Below are 20,222 nucleotides of genomic sequence, written 5' to 3' on the forward strand. Positions count from 1 at the left end.
TTTAACATGTAAACAATGCAACTGTGTCCCGGCCCCTTTGACATAATTTTAAATCACTAAATAATAAAGTATCAGTATATCATGTTAAAGTATCTTCATATTATGTTAAAGTATCAGCATATTCTTTAACATATCTGTATATAATATCGAAGTCAAATATGATCACAGCATGCCTGTTGTTCACATAAGGCGTTCTATAAATGGCACTTCTTACAGCTGAATTATAGGAGGGAAAGTAATCTATATTTCTTCCATTTTCAATGTTATAAAGTTTTTAATTTAATGAGTAAAGAGTTTTTAAACAGAAAATAGTATTAACAAGCTTTATCTTAAATAAATAACATTATGTTCATTGAAGTGACAATCTCTTGTGAGCTTTCAAAACTTAGCTAAATTTCATAGGTAGACGTAAAAGAAATCTTTAAAGAGAAATTGTGTGCCTCTTTTCTTTTTACAAAGATGGCATGTATAGGCAGTAGTCCTACATGTACTTAGAAATTACAAAAATAGCACGGAAAATAAGGAGACCTCTTCATAAAATTTTCAGTTTACCACGCAAATGGGTATTCTAAATAAAAAAGGGTGTTTCAAGTCTATTTCTTAAAAAAAATAATAAATTGAAAAATGAACAATATATTTTAGCATAACAAGTAAATGAAAGAAAATTTTCGCCTATTTGTTTCTTTTTTTTCACTGTTACTGATTATTTCCTGATTTTTTTTAATGGAGTTTTAAGGTGGGTGATCTCTCAAGTCAATGACTTCCGAAGATTGTACACTTATTAATCATAAAGCTCAAAGATAAATACGACGCTCACAGAAAAATCGTGGACTATTAGAACAAAGAAACGACGTCACAGCAAATTTACCGCGTAAACAAAATTTTGGAAGTTTAAATAGGTAAAACCTAGAAATGCTATCTCATTCAACCAAATTCCAGCGTAGTGATAGGGTGTCCGATTCTTTATCTTACAAGGTTATTTAGCATCGACTTTTTTTTCTTCCTGGACATAAAGGTCAAGTAAGTTTCCTTTTTGTAACTCTTGTTATCTATTGTGGAGAAAAAAAATAATGACTTTTAGGAGGATTTTTTATTTAGATTTGTTTTATTTAATTTATTTGTCTGACAGTCATCAAATAACTTTAATTTTTTTGTGGTTTTTCCACAAGTATTCATATCTATGGATGTACTTTCATATGGAATATATGAGTAAATTTCTTTAGGTAATATGTCTTATGGGTGCATATTGAAGGAAATGAACTAACATATTGAAGCAAAATCCCTCTATATACTAATAATTTTTGCGGGGGGAGGGGATACTTTGAGGAAATTATATTATAAAGATTGAAACACTGAGTTGATTTATTTCATTTCCAACAAAAGATACCTGCCATTTTGTTTCAGAAAAAAAAAATCAAAGACAACAAAGTATTGATGAACAAAATTCACTGTTGTTTACTAAAATGGGAGGGGGGGTGCAAATAAAGTATTCAATTACTTAAATAATCAAGGTCTAATATAATCTTAAGCATTTTAATATTTTAACTCATTACAACCTGTTTATAACCGTACCGACACCAAACCATCGAGGTTTTTCGCAGACCATCAGCCTTTGGCGTGACCATCGGACTTTGGAGTCTTACATAGACAATACCCTTTGACTTGTGTGTAGCGTTTAAGGTTCATAAACCCTCTGCTCACTCATATAAAATGTTTCTTTAACTTTTATGATTTTCCAAACGAAATATATTTGTTCAGTAAAATATAAACAATTATAGCATAGCTTGCTGGGCAAAACTGGGCAAAAAGACATTTCAACTTGACAAATTTATAAAGGAATAATAGACATTTATGTCATTAAAAGTTATCTCTCTTATCAGAGTATCGATGAACCTTAATTAAGAATGAACAATTCATTTGTTTAGCCCATAGAGGTACATGTAGTTAGAGAATTATATTCTGTGACCTTGTGACTAACACCCTGACAGGTACATGTAGTTAGAGAATTACATTCTGTGACCTTGTGACTAACACCCTGACAGGAACATGAAGTTTGAAAAGATGTTAACTTTGCATTTTTTCTGTCTCATTCAGTTTCGGCTAAAAAATGTCTGAGATGGAGGAACTAAAAGAAAAAGTTGACGACATTTTAGAACGGATTCTGATCGAATGTGGTGGACTGGGGAAACTTCAATGGATTGTGATCCTTGTTGTGATTGGAAGTAAACTGGCTATAACATGGAGCATGTTAATGATGTCGTTTGCTGGAGCCACGCCTGACTGGTGGTGCGCATGGGCAAACAGAACTTCCGGATTCAATGACAGTTACATAGATTCACTGAAATCCTGTAGACCACCGTCCAACTCTTCTTTTGATGACACCTGTTTGTCGATACGTTTCAGTGACGAAATGTCCACGGTCGTTAGCGAGGTAGGTCTCGCATACGGTGCGGACGAAGGGCAAGAATTTTCTTTTTTTCGGACGTGTTAGAAATTTGATAGTTTTAGTAAATCATTGAGACAAATTTATTAAGATATTTGTTTGGACGAACTACATATTCGTTCGGACGAATGTTGTATTTGTTAGAACGAATCAAATATTTGTTGTGACAACTTATTAGTATTTCTTCGCTGGACAAATTAGATATTTGTCCTACCTACTAGATATTCTCTAAAACTGTTTAGATATATTTGTTTATATTTTCATTGCACAAGACTTACCATTCTTCTGTTAAATAAGCGGATCCAGAAAAATCAACATGATACCTGTTTAAGGCACATGAAAAAAATTCATTATTTCTCCCAGAAAAGAAATGTTGCGCTCAAATGATGAAAAATGAAACAACTTCGATGAATGGTGGATCTATGAGTTTACGACAACAGAAAACGCATCGAAACTTAATAGATAAGTAAATAAACAAGCATTCTGAGAGTATTGCGTTAGCAATACTAGTCCCCTACCGGCAAGTGTAATCTGGTTCCGGTTAAGAATTGAAAATGCCATAATTCCGTCAAAAATCAATGAAGCAAGACGAAATGCAAACTCGATCTATAACTAATCAAGGTAAAGTCACATACCAAAAATCAGCTCAATATCTGACAGCTTTTAGAAGAAAATTGCGGAAAACCCCTAAAAATTGAAAAGGCCGTAATTCCGTCAAAAATCAGTGAAGCGGAACGAAATGCAAACTTTTCTGTAACTCATCAAGATACACTCACACACCAAAAATCAGCTCAATATCTGCAAGCGTTTAGGAAAAAAATGCGGAAAACCAAGTGGGACAGACTGACAGACAGACAGAGGGACAGACAGACAGACGGACAGACAGACAGACAGACAGACGGACGGACAGACTCAGAGGAAACCTATAGTCCCCTCCGGTTTCACCGGTAGGGGACTAAAAAAGATTGATTGTTTCCATACGACACATTTATAGAATTGGTAGCTCATTATCTTACTATATAAGTTCGAGCTGTGCGGTGGTGGAATTTGATATACATGTTGTACACTATATGCTAAAAGAGTTTTTTGTATCAATTTAGACATGATTGAACATAAATGTCTCGTCCAAATGTACGTTGTGCCAATCTGAAATTTCTTGTTACGAACAAAATTCATTGTTTTAAAAGAGCTTAATATACAGAAAGAGTTTCAAATAATAAAGGAATATTAACCAGTAAAAGAAATCACTAGGAAGTATATCATTATACGTTATCAAGAAATTCTCAGAAAATTCGTGTCACAAATTGATGGTATGTATAGAAAATTACATCTTTGTCAGACAAATATAGTTTTAGCCAATATACTTATTATAATAAGTTTGTATCGCAGGAGTTAAATATGAGGGGAAAACTGTTGTGAAACGTCCAAAATGTCTGTAATTTGTTGATAGAGGTAATGATTTCAACTACAAATAGTATCAAAGATTTTCTGCAATTTATTTTTTAAGTACAGAGAGATGAAGTTCTTTGATATTATTAAAACTGTTTTGTTGCACTCCTTACTGTAGTTAAATTTAAAATTTAAAACCATTGAACACAAAATTCATAAAGTTTTGTCAACATCAAGTTGTAACGAAATTGTGCAAATATTTAAAGTCCCAGTACATGTACTTCATGAACAATTCATAATTGGTTTTGTATCTTGAATTATTACCTACTAATGTCACAAAAATAGCTTCAAATACATTTAGAAGATAAAATTATATTTTGCAGGACATTTTATTTCAAGTGACAAACACTTTAAGCAATTGAGGTCAATCAGAAACATTCTACTCATCAATATTTTCTTTATATTTATTCATTTTGATCATCGATAATTTTAACATTTTTGTTGCACTCCTGACCAAGAGCATGTGAATCTTTAACGTAGAGTTGTGGAGCATATATTACACCAGAACATGTTCTGTTGTTTCGGTGAAGTGGTGGTGGATTTACTTGAATTTGATTACAATTTTTGGTGTGTGTGCGTGAGTGTGTTTTTTCTTTTCTTTCTTTTTTTTTAATTCATGCAAAATTAAAAGAAAAAATAAAAGCACGTCTGGATTCTTGAAATTGAAAAAGATACAGATTTCAAAAATTAATAAATTATTCATGACAAATAGATCCTTATTGACCACTACTATGAAAAGAATTTATTCCATCATTAAACTTGGATCTTTAAAACAACAATATGTTACACTCCTGACCGCAGAAATAGGGATCTGAAACACAAACAGTTCCTGTAATTGATAGATTTATATGTTAAAGATGTTCTTTGTGTTTTTATTTTCCAAAATAGAAAGCAAGGAATCATTTACTGATAAGAGTTTTTCCATATTGAGGAGGAATAACTGAAATGTTGGACTCCTAATATAAAAGAGTATGCTCAGATACTTGAATCTTATTAATGCTACTTGTGAATAATATAACATTTTCATTTTTTAAATAGTATATCAGTTATTGTTTAATACTTTGAAAAATCTTTTTTGACTTAATTGTCATACAGATTTTAAGAATCGAAGTTTTTTTTTTTTTTTTTTTTTTTGGCGACATTATATTTTTTTCTGCACTACCGACATGGTATAACTTTTTTTTTCAACAGTAGCCTTGACCATAACTTGGTCAAACAAAATATACTTCAGTATAAATTTAAAGCTCAATACATTGAATTTTATCAGGTAAATTTTGATTTCCAACATAAACCATTATTTCTTTTTCTTAGATCATAAAAAATATTTAATTTTCAAAATGTCACAAAAAGGTGTTGCAGTTCTTACATTTTTGGGCGTAATTTTTATTTATTATTATTATTTTTTTTTCTTTTTTGAGTTAAGGTATCAAAAAGATTTTTGGCAAGTACAGTATTTAACCGATATCAAAAGACATGCTGGGTTATAAAAATCTACTCACATCGCCTGTATTATTAGTGCAGGTTGATAAATATGTGACCAGTCTTTTGTTTTTAATTCACCCCTGTAAGAGTAACTTACATTTAAAATATATGTAGCAGCCTAGCTCCGTTTAAAAAAATTACGTATAACTACTCAGAACATCACTATATAGTATCTTGCCTACCAAATCAGTTGAGGGACAGAAACAAAATATGATCACATAAATAAGGACAGTTGACGGTTGAAAAAAACTGAAGTCATTGTGTGTGTTATAAAGTTTAGTTGTTAGTTTTCTATTAACGTCTATAGCCAGTAAAAAAAAAAAAAAAAACATATGTGGTACTCTATATGGTGTCATTTTATTTCGAGTTCATGGGAATATTTCTACACCACGTATAAATGAGAGTAACCATGGTCAATCTTAAAATTGTTGTCAACATAACTTAATGTCAAATTGAAAGCCAATTCAAGAGTTTTCCTTTTCTTATGTAAAAGTTTTGTAAAACAATTCGACTAATAAAGAAGCTCTAATGACTTCAGACTGTTTGAATACCAGGTCTCCAAAGACCACGATCCATCGATGAACTCCAGCATTCTTTTTAAATATCAACATACCTTGCAAATGGGAATGAGCCCTTTAGACCCTAGGGATATGAAAACATGCCAAGATAAAAAAAAAAAAAGTCAGTGCGAACACGTCTGATTTCTTTGAAGAAAGTGCTTCGTCCAAACAAATATTTAATTCATATGAAATATGAAAATATTAAATTAATTCATTGTTCACAAACAACATTTAAATGAGCTGAATGCTCAGAAGTTTTGAGCTGTAAAAAAGAAATATCTGATTCGTCTGAAAGAAGTTGTCGGAACGAATTTATATTTTGTCCGAAAGAATATCTGATTAATTCATCCCAACAAATACCCATTCATCCGAACAATATTTTTTTTTTATTAATCTGACCCTTCAACAGCTGTGTAGTTTTATTTATATTTTAATTTCACTAAATTTGTATGAGGGTCATTCTTAAGTCTTAAATACATTGAAAGACTGGGATAACAATAAGTGCAAATAAATACGATAAACTCCCCTGTTTCATAGAAGAAATGAATTATTACGTTATTACATTTGCATTGGATATCTCGGCTACAGAAAATATTTATGTAAGACAACAGTATACTTTTTTCAGTGGAATCTCATTTGTGATGAAGAATGGATAACATCTACTATAACCACCATACAGATGGGAGGACTCCTGGCTAGTGGCTTCATCGCGGGTCAAGTTGCTGACCTTATTGGTCGCAAACCTACCTTCTTCCTCTCTCTCGTCTTATTGGCAGCCAGCAACCTGGTCTGTGGTTTTTCTACTTCTTGGCAGATGTTTGCAGTGGCTCGATTTGTGATAGGCCTAGCTTGTGGAATGTACTTAACTGTATTCTTTAACTTTGTCTTGGAGTTCATCCCTACACGTTATAGAGCCATGGTAATGGCGATCCCTGCTTGGCCGGTGTTTGCGGCGTTCTTTGGGCTTGTTTGTTGGTGGTTAAGAGATTGGCAGTATATCCATTATGCCACTGCTATCATCACGGCACCATTCCTACTTGGAATTTTGTAAGTAAATGTTTCTGCTTGTATCCATCATGTATGAAATTTATAATAATTTATCTGCATAATGTTTTTTTCAATGCATATCATGGTGGTCCATTGAATTGGGCCTTTTAAATTGGATACAATTCAGAATTTTTTTTCACATTTCTGACAAAATATCGAGTCAAATTATATCTTGTCTAGTCCTTATACTAAAAGGAAACACCATCCAGTTTTCAGAATTCATCCACCTTTTCATTTTTGAAACTTGTTGTTTTTCAATTTCAAGATTTCTCAGAAAAACATGTGGTTTAGTTTGATATTAGGACAAAATTACCCTAAATTCTTAAGAATGTGAATAGTTATTGAGTTTTCATTTTAGTAAACCATAAACAATTCGAAAATACCGCGCATTTTAAAAATCAAAGTCTTACATTTGAAGACATGTGCATTAATCTTAAAAAAATAACGGAATAAATCTCTAAAAATAATGTTCTCAGGAACCACTGGACTGGACCAGAAAAGATGAAATTTATTTGAAACATTTGAGACATAATGTGAATTCTTAGTTATTCAAATCAAGGCACCCAAGGGTAGGTTGGGGCTACAATAGGGGTTGAATTTTACTTAAGATTTTTTTCTTTACATAAAGAAAAAAAATCTTTTAAAATCTTCTTATGAGCCAATGTACAATGAAATATTAAACATATATATTATCTCCATGACAAAGTGTAGATTCTGAACTTATCAAATTGTGTCCCAACGGGAGGGAACATTGCATTAACAGTCATCAATTAACATTGAAAAAAATAGTCAACAAGTTTCGAATTTTTTTTAATTATCGCTTGATCAGAAGTGATGAAGCTTAATGTATAATTGGTATAATGTACCTAAATTGTTTAAAGCATGGCACCTGGGTGTGAGGGTGTATTTATATTGAATTTATATTCAGATAGGACTACATAATTAATGAGAAGGATTTTTTTTAAAAAGGGTATGGGTTGTATCAAGAACCACAAACGTTAACATTCCCAAGACTTTAATTGTGAAGATTCATTTTTTTCCTCATTTTTCCCCTTATGCTTAGACAGTTTTTGATTGCTTATGAGTTACGTTTTTACATGTTCATGTATGTTTTACAGTGTGGTACCAGAAAGTTTTCGGTGGCTGGTTTCTCACCTCAAAACAGAAAAAGCCGAAAAAGTTATAAATCATATCGCTAAAATAAATGGTAAAAAGATGCCGGATGTAACAAAACTCATTGCAGTGTGCAAGAAAGAGGCAGAGTTGAAAACAGACAAGAAATACTCTCTCATAGATATATTCAGAGATAGGAGGCTGACAAAGCATTCATTCTTATTGTGGTTTATATGGTAAATATCAGGGTTTTTTTCTCTTAATGTATGTTGTAAAAACTTCCATACCTGTAATTTCAATTTTCAAGTATCTCAAAAGAATCCTTTCATCTACAGGTTAGCGAGCGGTTACTCTTACTATGCGATATCATTCGGTGTAGAAGAACTTTCTGGAGACCTCTATCTTAACATGTTTCTTCTGAGTGCTGTGGAGATTCCCGCTCAAGCGGTCACGTGGTTCTTCAATAACTGGTGAGAGCTTGAAGTTACTAAATGCTGTTTAGTATTCTGTTACTTTGATAACATGAATCCAAATGAAAATACGATAAATGAATAAAAACAGTAAAACATTCTTCAAGCGATATGCCATGGACAAACGATGTTATTAATTCGAAGTAAATATTATACAATTATTGCTGGTTTTTGAGGTCAATACGATGATCAGCAATAATTGTTTTATTATATATGATTCAATGATTAAATGACACACACTCATTAAGCAATACGTGCCATCTTACTTGTTCACATCTACTGAAGTACTAACCGAACATAATGAGAGAAACGGGGTTAAAAAAAACCAGTTGTATTATTTTGGAGTTTTTAAGTCTAGTTTAGGTGCAATGTAGGAAAAATAAATGTCAGGCACATATATAGGATTGATTTTGAAAAAGGGGGCATTAAAAGAAAAAAAAATTGACAACTTACCTGAAAACAAATCTTTGACTAGCCCCCCCCCCCCTTTATAAAAAAAAGGAAAAAGAATTCTCCCAAATCAAAATTTTATTTAGTGGGATGTAAAGGTCAATAAACTTTCGAGGGGAGGGGGGCTTTCATGCCTTGAAATTTTTTATCCTTAAAATTTAATTTAAAATAACATTCTCAATAGGTGGGGAGAGGGGCAGGCCTCCTGCAACCCCCTCCCCGCCCCGACCCCAGACCCCTCATCCAAGAATCTATGTGCCTTAATGTTATGTTCGTATGAGTGGATGTCAGGTGCAAGTGAAATAACTTTCCAAAACTATTTGCATCAATTTGGAATTTCCCTATTTATTTTTGGTCCAATGTAGAATAAATAATTCCTTGTATTGACCTGGAAGATCACGCGCAGGTCAATATAACGTAGTATTTTTCTAACATTGTTGGATCTCAGCCAATCAGAGAGGTGGGACTTATTCAATCATATATTAATAATATTTGTTATATCTGAAAAGTTCAAAATACTTTTAAATCGACTATCAATCTAAATCACTTCGTTGCATCATGAGCCGTGTTTTACTGTACATGTATCATTTATGTTTGTAGTATTGGAAGAAGATGGACATGCTTTATGTTTTATTTAAGGAATAACTGTCTAAATTTTTGGATTCATGATGTGATCAATTGAGTGGCTTACGTGATAATTTGCATAAACGCCGAAGGCGTTTATGCATAAAATTATCACGCAAGCCAATCGATTGATCATCGTCATGAATCCAAAAAATCTGACAGTTATTCCTTATATTTACATGCTCCTGATTCTGCAAATTCCCGTGCTTATAGCCCCGCTTCTGTCTCTATTTGTCCCGCCCCGCACGTGATTTTTTTTTACCGCGCCTATCGAGATTTATGTAGAAATAAAGTATTTTTACAATTTGTAATTTTATCTCGGACAAAGACATTGGAAATGTAAATATATGGTTGTAAATGTATCATTTATGTTTGTAGTATTGGAAGAAGATGGACATGCTTTATGTTTTATATGGTTGCTGCAGTTGGTGGGATAGCAGTTGGGACAGTACAAGTTCTCAGTAAGATTTGTTTATTTTTGTCAAACTATTTAATCCGACAGACGTACAGCACAGAACGCGGTGTGGCTCATATCTGAATGTACTCATAATATCTACTTTGATGAAATAGTAGTCGTACATAGTGTGATTTCATCTATCTTGAATTATAAGTGATGAAACAAATGATTTATTATACAATGTAGAATGCATTCATGGGAATGTGAGGCCTGGGAAGATCTTTTTTTATGTCAAAAAGAAATTTCTTAATGTCAAAGCAACTTCTTTGTAACTAACTCTTGTCCTAATGTAACCTGATATTTTCCTTTTGTAACTAAATCTTATCCTCCTTTATAACTAAATCTTGTTCTTTTGTAACATAAAGCTAATCTTTTCCTTTGTATCTTAATCTTAACTTGTCCTTTTGCAACCTAATCTTTTCATTTGTAGCTAAAATTTTGTTTTTCTTTTGTAACTAAATATTGTCCTTTTGTAACCTAATCTTCTCCTTTTGTAACTTAACCTTGTCCTTTAGTAACCTAATCTCGTACATTTTTACCTTAATCCTGTCCTTTTGTAACTTAGTCCCCCCCCCTTTTGTAACTTAACTTTGTCCTTTTGTAACTTAACTTTGTCCTTTTGTAACGTACTGCTGTCACTTTGTAATTTAATCCTGTCCTTTTGTAACTTAATCCTGTCCTTTTGTAACTTAACTTTGTCCTTTTGTAACGTACTCCTGTCCATTTGTAACAACTTTGTCCCTTGTAACGTAATCCTGTCCTTTTATAATTTAATCCTGTTCTTTGCAACTTAATCCCGTCCTTTTGTGATGAACTCCTGTCCTTGGTAACTTGATCCTGTTCTTTTGCAACTTAACTTTGTCGTTTTGAAACTTAACCCTGTCCTTGTTAACTTAATTCTGTCCTTTTGTAACTGAATCCTCACCTTTTGCAATTAATCCCTGTCTTTTTATAACTTATTAATCCTATCATTTTGGAATTTAATCGTGTCCTTTTTTAACTTAACTTTGTCCTTTTGACACTTTACTTTGTCCTTTTGTAACTTAACTTTATCCTTTTGTAACTTAATTCTGTCCTTTTGTATTTTAATACTGTTCTTTTGTAACTTAATCTTGTCCTTTTGTAACTCAATCCTGTCATTATGTATTAACTTAATCTTGTCATTTTGTAACCTTATCTTGGCTTTTTGGAATTAAATTTTGTCCTTTGTAACTGAATCGTGTCTTTTTTTAACTTAATCTTGTAATTTAAGACCGTCCTTTGATAAATTAATCCTATTCTTTTGTAATTAAATCCTGTCCTTTTATAACTTAATCCTATTGTTTGGAAACTATATCATGTTCTTTTGTAACTTTGCCCTTTCATAATTTAATCCTATTGTTTTGCAGCTTTATCCTGTTTTTTGTAACTATATCATGCTTTTCTTGTGATACCTAATCTTCTTTTATAACTTAATCTTTCCGTTTTGGAACTTAATCCCGTCCTTTTATAATAACTTAATCCTATGGTTGTATTACTTAATCCTGTCCCTTTGTAATTAAATCCTCTCCTTTTGCAATTTATCCCTGTCGTTTTCTAACTTAATCCTGTCGTTTTGTAACTTAATCCTGTCCTTTTTAACTTAATCCTGTCCTTTTGTAACTAAATCCTGCCCTTTTGTAACTTAATCCTGTCCTTTTGTAACTTAGTCCTGTCCTTTTGTAACTTAATCCTGTCTTTTTATAACAAATTAAATCCTGCCATTTGGTAACTTAATTCTGTCCTTTTGTAACTTAATCTTGCCCTTTCGTAACATAATTTTCTATTAGATGTCTAAATAGATTTCCTTTCCCCTATTACCAAGTAAGATTCTTATGGACTATCGAGTTCAGCAAGCAGAAAAGAAGATGTGACAGTTCAGAGAAAACAAGTGATATTCAATTGACTCCCAAGATCAATGGGCCCATTTCTTTATTAAATATGCTGTTTGTTTGTTAATATATGTTCATTTCATATATGCAAGTAAGATAAGTACTAAAATATCACAGACTGATACCGACTCTAACTGCCGACGGCTCAAGAGAGAGAATCCACACACAAAAAAATAGAGAAATATAAAATAGATAGAGAAATGTTTACTAATATGCTGCATAATTTTTTACTACTATTGAAAGTTTGATCACAAAGAACTATATGCGGTATATGCATAGTTTGGCCCCCACAAAAGTCATATTTTGAAAATTTCTTGAAATGAGCTTAATTGTATATATTGTATGAGAATTCTTAATTATCAAAAAATAGTATAGTTTCGAAGTAGGTTATTGGCATTTTATGTTTCTATGACGTCACAAACTATTTGCATTTTGTGTTATTTTTCAGAAAGAGGGAAAAATGGACAAAATTTGTTCAATTTTTACCATAAAATTTATAGAGCGCAGGCCTGCTCCAGAACAATATTGACATATTTCATTGATATAATCATTCTACACATCATATCAAAATATTGAGTTGGATCAGACCTGCGCTCGATGACTTTTATATCAATATATCAACATTATATACACATTTTTCTGTAAAAATCATCGAAATTTTGAATTTACGTCATTTTCCTGACGTCATATCTAATATATGGCGTCATGGGTAATGAAAATATTGAGTGCTTCGAAGTCTGCAGATATTCCCCTGTTTTATAACATAATTATATATTTCTACGTCAAAGTTTGATTTTGGGGGCAAATATTGGTCATTACCGAATATAGTCCTTTAAACGTATCGTATGTCTGAATCATTCTTTGAAGCTTTATTATTGCAGTTATAACCAGGTTATTGAACACTTGTTAATATAATTTGATCACGTTAGAGCTAAGAATGCAGTTAAAAAAAGATAATACATGTTCAGCTACCATTGGTACATTTATATTGTGTTGAAAAGTAAAAACAGTTCATAAATATTTAACATTTTAAAACATGTACATTCCTTACAATTACGTTAATCAATTTTTCCTGGCAATTTTTGTGAACTTAACTAAAAACTAAATGTTGTCAACTAAGACATTTAACAAATATGCAATAATTACAACGTATTTAACCCAATATAGTAAGCAACTTCTTTCATTTCTTACATTCATTTTTTTTTTTTGGCATTAAAACCGAAATACTGCACCTTGATTGCTGTGTACGATTTTTTTTCATTTTTAGTGTCCGAGAAGGCAAAAGACCATCAATAACGACAATTAATGAAGTCTGAAATCAATATATATCCTTAAGTTATAAAATTTTGCTTTAATCTGGAGTTAGTGAAACAAAAAGGAAGTTTATTAAAAATTGACTCTTCATATGCTATATTCTCTTGATAGATCCTACCAACAGCTCCACTATAATTAACGGTTGTGCCATGGTGGCCAAACTGGGCGTGGCTGCTGCCTGGGCCTCCCTCATGACGTTTACAACAGAGACGTACCCCACTGTTGTCAGGTAAGTCATCGTGAACGTCAGCATTACATCCCGGAAATCAACTGCACTACATTGATATTCATAACCGTACTGTCAAATAGGTTTGAGGAGTATAGAAACAAAAATACTTAAGCACATTCGGCTTGATAACAAATCCTGTAGGAGCATAAGAGGATGTAGTCACTTGTTGTATGTATTTTGGAACTTTAAAAATCTGATCCTTAACTACATTTTAAAAAAGCTTATCAATCCTCTGTCAAAATATTGCTCAAGCAGTGTAGTTTTTACAAGTAAAGATAAAATTTGAGAAATGGCTTTCTAAAGTAATGTAATTTATCTCTTGTCAACGGGTCAGTTTCAATTTGAAATTATTAAATACTTTTGAAATATGTCCTTATAGGGTTTTTTGCTATTATTGTGTTTTTATACGTTGTTCATTGTAGGAATATAGGATATGGGTGTGCCAATTCAATTTCTCGTGTTGGAGCAATGGCAGCTCCACAAATTGTTCAACTGGTAACATTTCCTACATTCCAAAATAAAACTAGTTCGTTTATTTTTTACACAATTCGTTATGCTGGTAAATCTATAAGCATATATTGATTATCCGTCTAGCAGAATTGGCAAGTACATGTATGTGACATCATCTTGCCGGGATTTTTAATTCTTAAAATACCCTGTGTATTTTTTTTCTTAGAGTAAATCTGTTTCCGGTTTAATGTACTTTCTGTGTGGCACGCTGATGTTTTTCTCAGCCATATCTGCGGCGCTAGTTCCAGACACAAAAGGGAAAGTGATGGAAAATCAGATAAGGAAGTCAGGAAGATCTGATATTTACCAAATGTCAGGTGGTAAGATGCTCTAAATTCAAAGCAACATCATGAAAAGTGAGAAAAAAGTCAACAATAGGGCTACCATTTTTAAAATTATTAGGGTCTCTCTCTCTCTCTATCTATCTCTCTCTATCTCTCTCTCTATGACTGGGTTTTTTTTTATTTGGCAATGGTGATGGGTTTTCCCCGCATTCCTTGCAAAATGAAGGACAGCACACAAATTTTGACAAGAGGACAGTGTACAAAAAGAAAATATTATCATATTGGGTTTTCTTCGGCTTGTGATAAAAATCATCATTGAACATGGATAATTATGCTTTTATTCTTTACAGAAATGAAAGAGAAAGAAGGTATAAGTTGATATCCACATCTGCATTCAGTGGTGTTTCCGCCTGGACTACATGATGCATATAGTAGAAGACGATCTTATACACTTTTATATAGAACTTAAATAAAGCAAAATTAAGAAACGTAGAAATAAAACGTCAGCTCTTTTGAAGTATTAAATTTAAAGTATATTCCCATTTCTGCATTCCTTTCGAGTTCGATAAAATTCTTTAGGTTTTTTTTTTAAATGAGTGAAACTTCAGTATAAGTGGAAGCGAGACGCAATTAGCAGTTTGTCCATAAAAATCAGTATTTTAAAAATTTTAGCAAAAGTAATTTTAACGATTTTATGGTGCATATTTAATTTTAGCCATCTAATTTCCCTCGCTAAAAATCCCAAAACTGAATCCTCGCTATAAAATTTAGAACTGCTTATACGGTATTACTGCATGTTTGCTCTTAAAGCGACAGTACGGCTGCAAAACCTGTGTTTTTCAGTCAAATGTACCAAATATATTATTAAGAAATGGGGTATAAAGTTGATGTCAACAGTTTGAGAAACATGAATATTCTCTCCTCAAACAAAATAAACGTAATCAGAATCTGCCGGAAATCAAAGGGTCGTACAAACTGGAGCAAACTTAGATCTGTTTATTTGTACCACGTGAATTCTGAATGGCACGTGCTAATTAAGCTGCAGAGTTTACAATTACAATGGAATATGAGGGAAAAGCAATTCTCAAAAGCAAAATATTATAACTTTTCCGGTAAATTATTAATCGTGAACTTTATAATCTTCTTTCAGACGAATTTTAAAGAATTAAAATTACAAGTATTGACGTTTTGTGTATTGGGGCCCGAGAAGGGAAAATCACCAAATCGTCAAAAATATTTGCAGGACAGTTACATAAAAATTTGCACTTGAAATGCCAGTAATATTTATAAATCATAGGTGTTGAGTTTACACTGCTTTTTTCTTTGAAAGCGATCGAGATATGAGATGGAGATATGAGAAATGACAACATGTATCAACAAACCTGTCGAGAAAAACCTTTGCGAGCCCTGTGTGAGTCTCGCCGACAGTTCCTGTTTCTTCCTCCACCAACGATTATATTAATCCCCGAAGTAAAGTTTGGTCAGGAAATTCGCTTTTTCAAGCTCTATTTTCATTTTTTTTTCTTTTTGGTCGACTTTGTCAAGGTAGCAGACCTACCGGACTACCCTCTTTTGCCATGCTGTTTTGGTTATGATAAGTACGCATGCGTGAATGGTATGGAATGTGGAACCCCTAATACGTTGCGATGTTTATATTTATGGTCCATAAATAATTATTTAAAAAGACCTTTCGGAAAAGTTTATGAAGTTTTTGTTTGTTTGTTTTTTTTAAATGAGATGCGCCGTACTGTCTCTTTAAGTAAATCGAAAAGGCAACTGAAGGCTATTTTTTCTGTATTTCATGTGAATGCATTGTGCAGAGCCTGTTGATAATCCTCGGAAATGCCTAATTTATTTCAAAGTTAAATGGTGTATGCGTTAGCGTGAAAAGTATGGGAAAGCATAAACCTTGATAATGAATATAAAACAAAATGAATGTAACTGGGACAGAACTTTAAAAAGTTGATGGAATGGGTTCCGGATAACTCGTCGAGACAACTCACGAAAATGCTAACTTTGATCTTTTTTAAAAAATAGTTATGACTACTTTCCTGTACAACATTTTAGGCCAACAGCCAGATTGTAACAGAAATCTATGGATGGAAAATATTAAGCTTTTCAGCATCTTTCTCGGTTCTCCAGAACTCGGTACAATAAAGCGATACAGCTATATATGTCATTTGTATACCGGTATTGGAGATCTTTGGTTTTCATGCTGACTTCCATAATATAGGTTCAGGGATGAAAAACATTTCTGGCAATGCCAAAGGTCTCAACGTCTTATACTTCTTCTCTATTTAGGCTGATAACATAACTCTTTTTTTTTCTCTCTCCTTTTTTTACGTTATACAAATTATACAAATTTTTAATCCTATAATATTTTCGGACGTCTGTTCTTGTTTCTTGCTTGTCGCTGTGTTGGTGAGTCAGTTTGATGAAGATGTATATGACAAATTATTTGATGAAACACATCTTGTTTATAGATGTTGTTTACCTGATCAATAGATATTATATTCTCACTTAGTCAACACTTTGAGAACTCCAGTTAACGTTTCCGCATAGCTAACATTTTGATTTTTATACCTGAGTTATCAGGAAACGTCGTTCTTGGCCCCCATTTGGCCCCAAGGATGAAAATGAAAATTTCAAAACTTTATTACATGTACAGGACACGACTAGATTTGGATACTGTATAAAACGTAAGGAAAGTCTTGGGAGCCAATGTTTTGTAGAAGAGATGTAGTTTTTCAACTCCAATTTGGTCCCCAGGTTAAAAATTAAAAAAAAAAAAACTTTTTAAAAAAATTGAAACCTTACTTCAAATCTACAGGTCACCACCTATCATATTCCTAGAGATGAAATGGGGTTACTGCTTAAATTGAAAGAGGAATTATAGGAAGAAAAAGACAGATCTAGACGGACGGACGGACCAGAATAATATTTTATACCCGAACTTTCTTTAGAACGTGTAGGTTTAATGAATTCGACGTGAATTAGTTGTAAAGATAAACAATTAATATTGAGTCTAAACAATTTATTAATGTTATAAATTATTATAATATCTGTTGTGATTTTATTTATTCTTCTGAGCATGAAGATTTTACGTTTATCAACTCAATAATAGATATAGTCAATTCCAATTATTAACTGTTTTCTGTTGAAAATTAATTTCGATAGTTATACCTCTTAATTTGCATACGTATACACTGTACAAGATATTTGGTGTTAAACATCAAAAACATTTCTTAGTCAATTATAAAAGATCTCAGTTCCTGTTATTTTATCACGAGTGATTTCATAGTTAAACAATTTCATAGAATTCTATGGAAAATACGCGAATAACGTTATTTACAATTTGATTGTGTTAAATTGCTTAGCAACTATTTGAATTATGACCAAATTATGAAAAGAAGTGCAACATATTTGGTGTTTTTTATATATATATAGAAAAAAATGTATTTTGAATGGCTACAGTAAAGTTTAAAGATAATAAATTTCAAAACGTAGACAAAATGAAAAGTACATGTACTATTCTCTCTGTTTTACCCATTTAGACCAAGAACTGACGTAGTGTAATTTAAGTTACATGTACCTTCCTCAATCACTTCACACTAAAAACTTTAGAAAAAAATTATAAACATTGGTATGAATAAAATTCTGGGAAAACTATACATTTTTTTTTCTATTTTCATTAAGACAAGTGCCATGATTGATTTTTTAAATAAATAAAATAAAATAATTAAAATAAAATAAAATAAATAAATAAATATTTTGAAGATGGTTTAATTATTACACTAATTACGGCCTGTGTGATCAATGTTTGTTAGATCTTCACGAATCCTTTTCATGGTCAATAATTATCGATAATCAATAAATCTAATAATCTTTTAATCTCCTCGAAAAAGCAACTCTTCCTAGCCATTTCAAAAATAAAGGCAATAAAAAACAATTACCTACTCATAATTAATTTTTCAAAAGACTGGACTCTTGACTACAGTCCTAGCTCACATCTCCAGAGGACTTCAGTGTGATAGGTTTGTTATTGTGTAGCTGTATAGATAGTGACTTTGTCTGTTTGAATCATGTATCAGCAACTTTCCATTTCTTGTGACACCAAAGCTGAAATGAGGGCGAGGAGGGAACTGGAGGTATCTCCCAGCCCCCCCCCCCCCCCAACCCTCGACAAAACCAAAACGGAGGAAAATTGAAAAATCTCAGGTAAGCTGGCATTATCTACAAGTGAAGCTCAAACAATATCATACTATTAAGTCATTCTCTAATGACAGGCATGTGACTATGTGCATATTCTTTAACAAACAGTAAAATACATGTATAACCTGAGTGGAAACTTCTCATGGCTTTGCTGTTCTTGAACAGAAGATTTTTTTCAAGATGATTCCTATATTTTCTTATCTTACATTTTGACACCTTTTATGTTCCCTCCTTACCCCTGGGGTTCATAATTTGAACAAATGATATCTCTCTGTGTATATTCCTATTGTAAACTTTGTCCCACTGATGTGGCCCCGCCCTCCCCCTGGGGGTCATGAATTGAACAAACTTGATTCTACACTACCTGATGATACATGTACTTCTGTATTAATATATCTAATCGTGGCTTAGCTGTTCTTGAGAAGAATATTTTCAAAGATATCCTATTTATTCCTATGTAATACGTTGGCCCCCTGTTGTGTCGGCGCCCAATCCTCTCACTACTTGAGGATACATCTGTATTAGGCCAAACATTTTTATTTTTTATTTATTTTATTTTTTTTAAATTTTTTTTTTAAATTTTTTTTTATTTTTATTTTTATTTTTTGGCTTTTAGATTTCTTGTCTCAAAATATGCATTGGCTGGTCAAAATATAAAAATAAAAAATAATTTAGGATTCAACTGATTGCGTTATAAAATAACAGTAACGCTGATTGGAATAAAAATAATACACGCTAATTGTATTTTTTAAGCTTTATAGTTCTTGACCATTTTATTCTTTTCGTTAAATTTTAATGCATTTCTAACTTTAAACCGAATGTCAATTTCATTTAGTTCTGACATTTGTTTGTGATTCATTACTTGTTTCATAAGTATTCTATTTCTTTATATGCTCTTTAGTGATATGAGATGTGTTACAAACCTCAACGTTCCCAAAAATTAGGCAAATCCAAAATAAGGGTTCAAAGTTTAAGATAAATTTATATTGAAGAAACAAAGTTTAAAATAAAAAATATATAAATAAATAGCACATTTTGAAATTACAATATATTATTTTTTTAGGTAAAGATAAGACAACCTCGGGCCAGGACTCTCGCTGTCGGTTCTCCTCCCACTGAACCCCCAACTCCACCTCTGCCTGTCACTGCAGTGTCCGTCCATCGAACATCTCCTTTGCAAGCTGCCTCAAAACATCAGGCATCAACTCCAGCAATTTCCGATTCTCCAAGTCCTGTTGGGCCACCTTCCGAAATCCCAACTCCTTTCTTATTAGACGTGGAATCAAGAACACCCGTTCGCCTTTGCAAGCCTAGAACGCCACCTAGAACAGATGTGCGCTTGCGCCGAAATGACAACTGTGAGTCTGCTAAAGGAAGTGCTGGGATTGCAACGAACATTAGTAACGGTGAACGAAAAGCTGGATTCTGTCAACAAAAAACAAGTCATGATGGAGTTTCAGTTAAAGACTGTGCTAGCAAACACAAACGTGTCGATCGATCTCATATGGAAGCTTGCAGTGATAACAGTGCCATAATTATAAATTAATGCGATCCGGAAGTGACGATACACCCCAAGACTCTGCGGCGCAAGGAGTTCCAGAGGATTATCCATAGGAATTTTCCAACTTTCCTTTGATTTTAAAAAGAAGAAAAACCTGTTATGTCTGT

The 20,222-nt window shown here is 32.5% G+C and overlaps 1 protein-coding gene across 1 annotated transcript; it reads left to right on the forward strand.

Annotated features, from left to right (window-relative positions):
• Positions 1 to 2,107: 2,107 nt before the first annotated feature.
• On the forward strand, positions 2,108 to 14,798 carry LOC133192998 (solute carrier family 22 member 4-like). Its single transcript, XM_061329000.1, has 9 exons — positions 2,108 to 2,431; positions 6,560 to 6,981; positions 8,100 to 8,330; positions 8,430 to 8,564; positions 10,017 to 10,099; positions 13,431 to 13,548; positions 13,971 to 14,043; positions 14,225 to 14,378; positions 14,693 to 14,798. Exons 1-9 carry the CDS (start codon positions 2,108 to 2,110, stop codon positions 14,719 to 14,721), a joined length of 1,569 nt encoding a protein of 522 aa, XP_061184984.1. The 3' UTR covers positions 14,722 to 14,798.
• Positions 14,799 to 20,222: the final 5,424 nt, after the last annotated feature.

The sequence above is a fragment of the Saccostrea echinata genome, unplaced genomic scaffold (assembly GCF_033153115.1).
Source record: "Saccostrea echinata isolate AGI-Se365-2 ecotype Australia unplaced genomic scaffold, CSIRO_AGI_Sech_v1 ptg000025l, whole genome shotgun sequence".
NCBI lineage: Eukaryota > Metazoa > Mollusca > Bivalvia > Ostreida > Ostreidae > Saccostrea > Saccostrea echinata.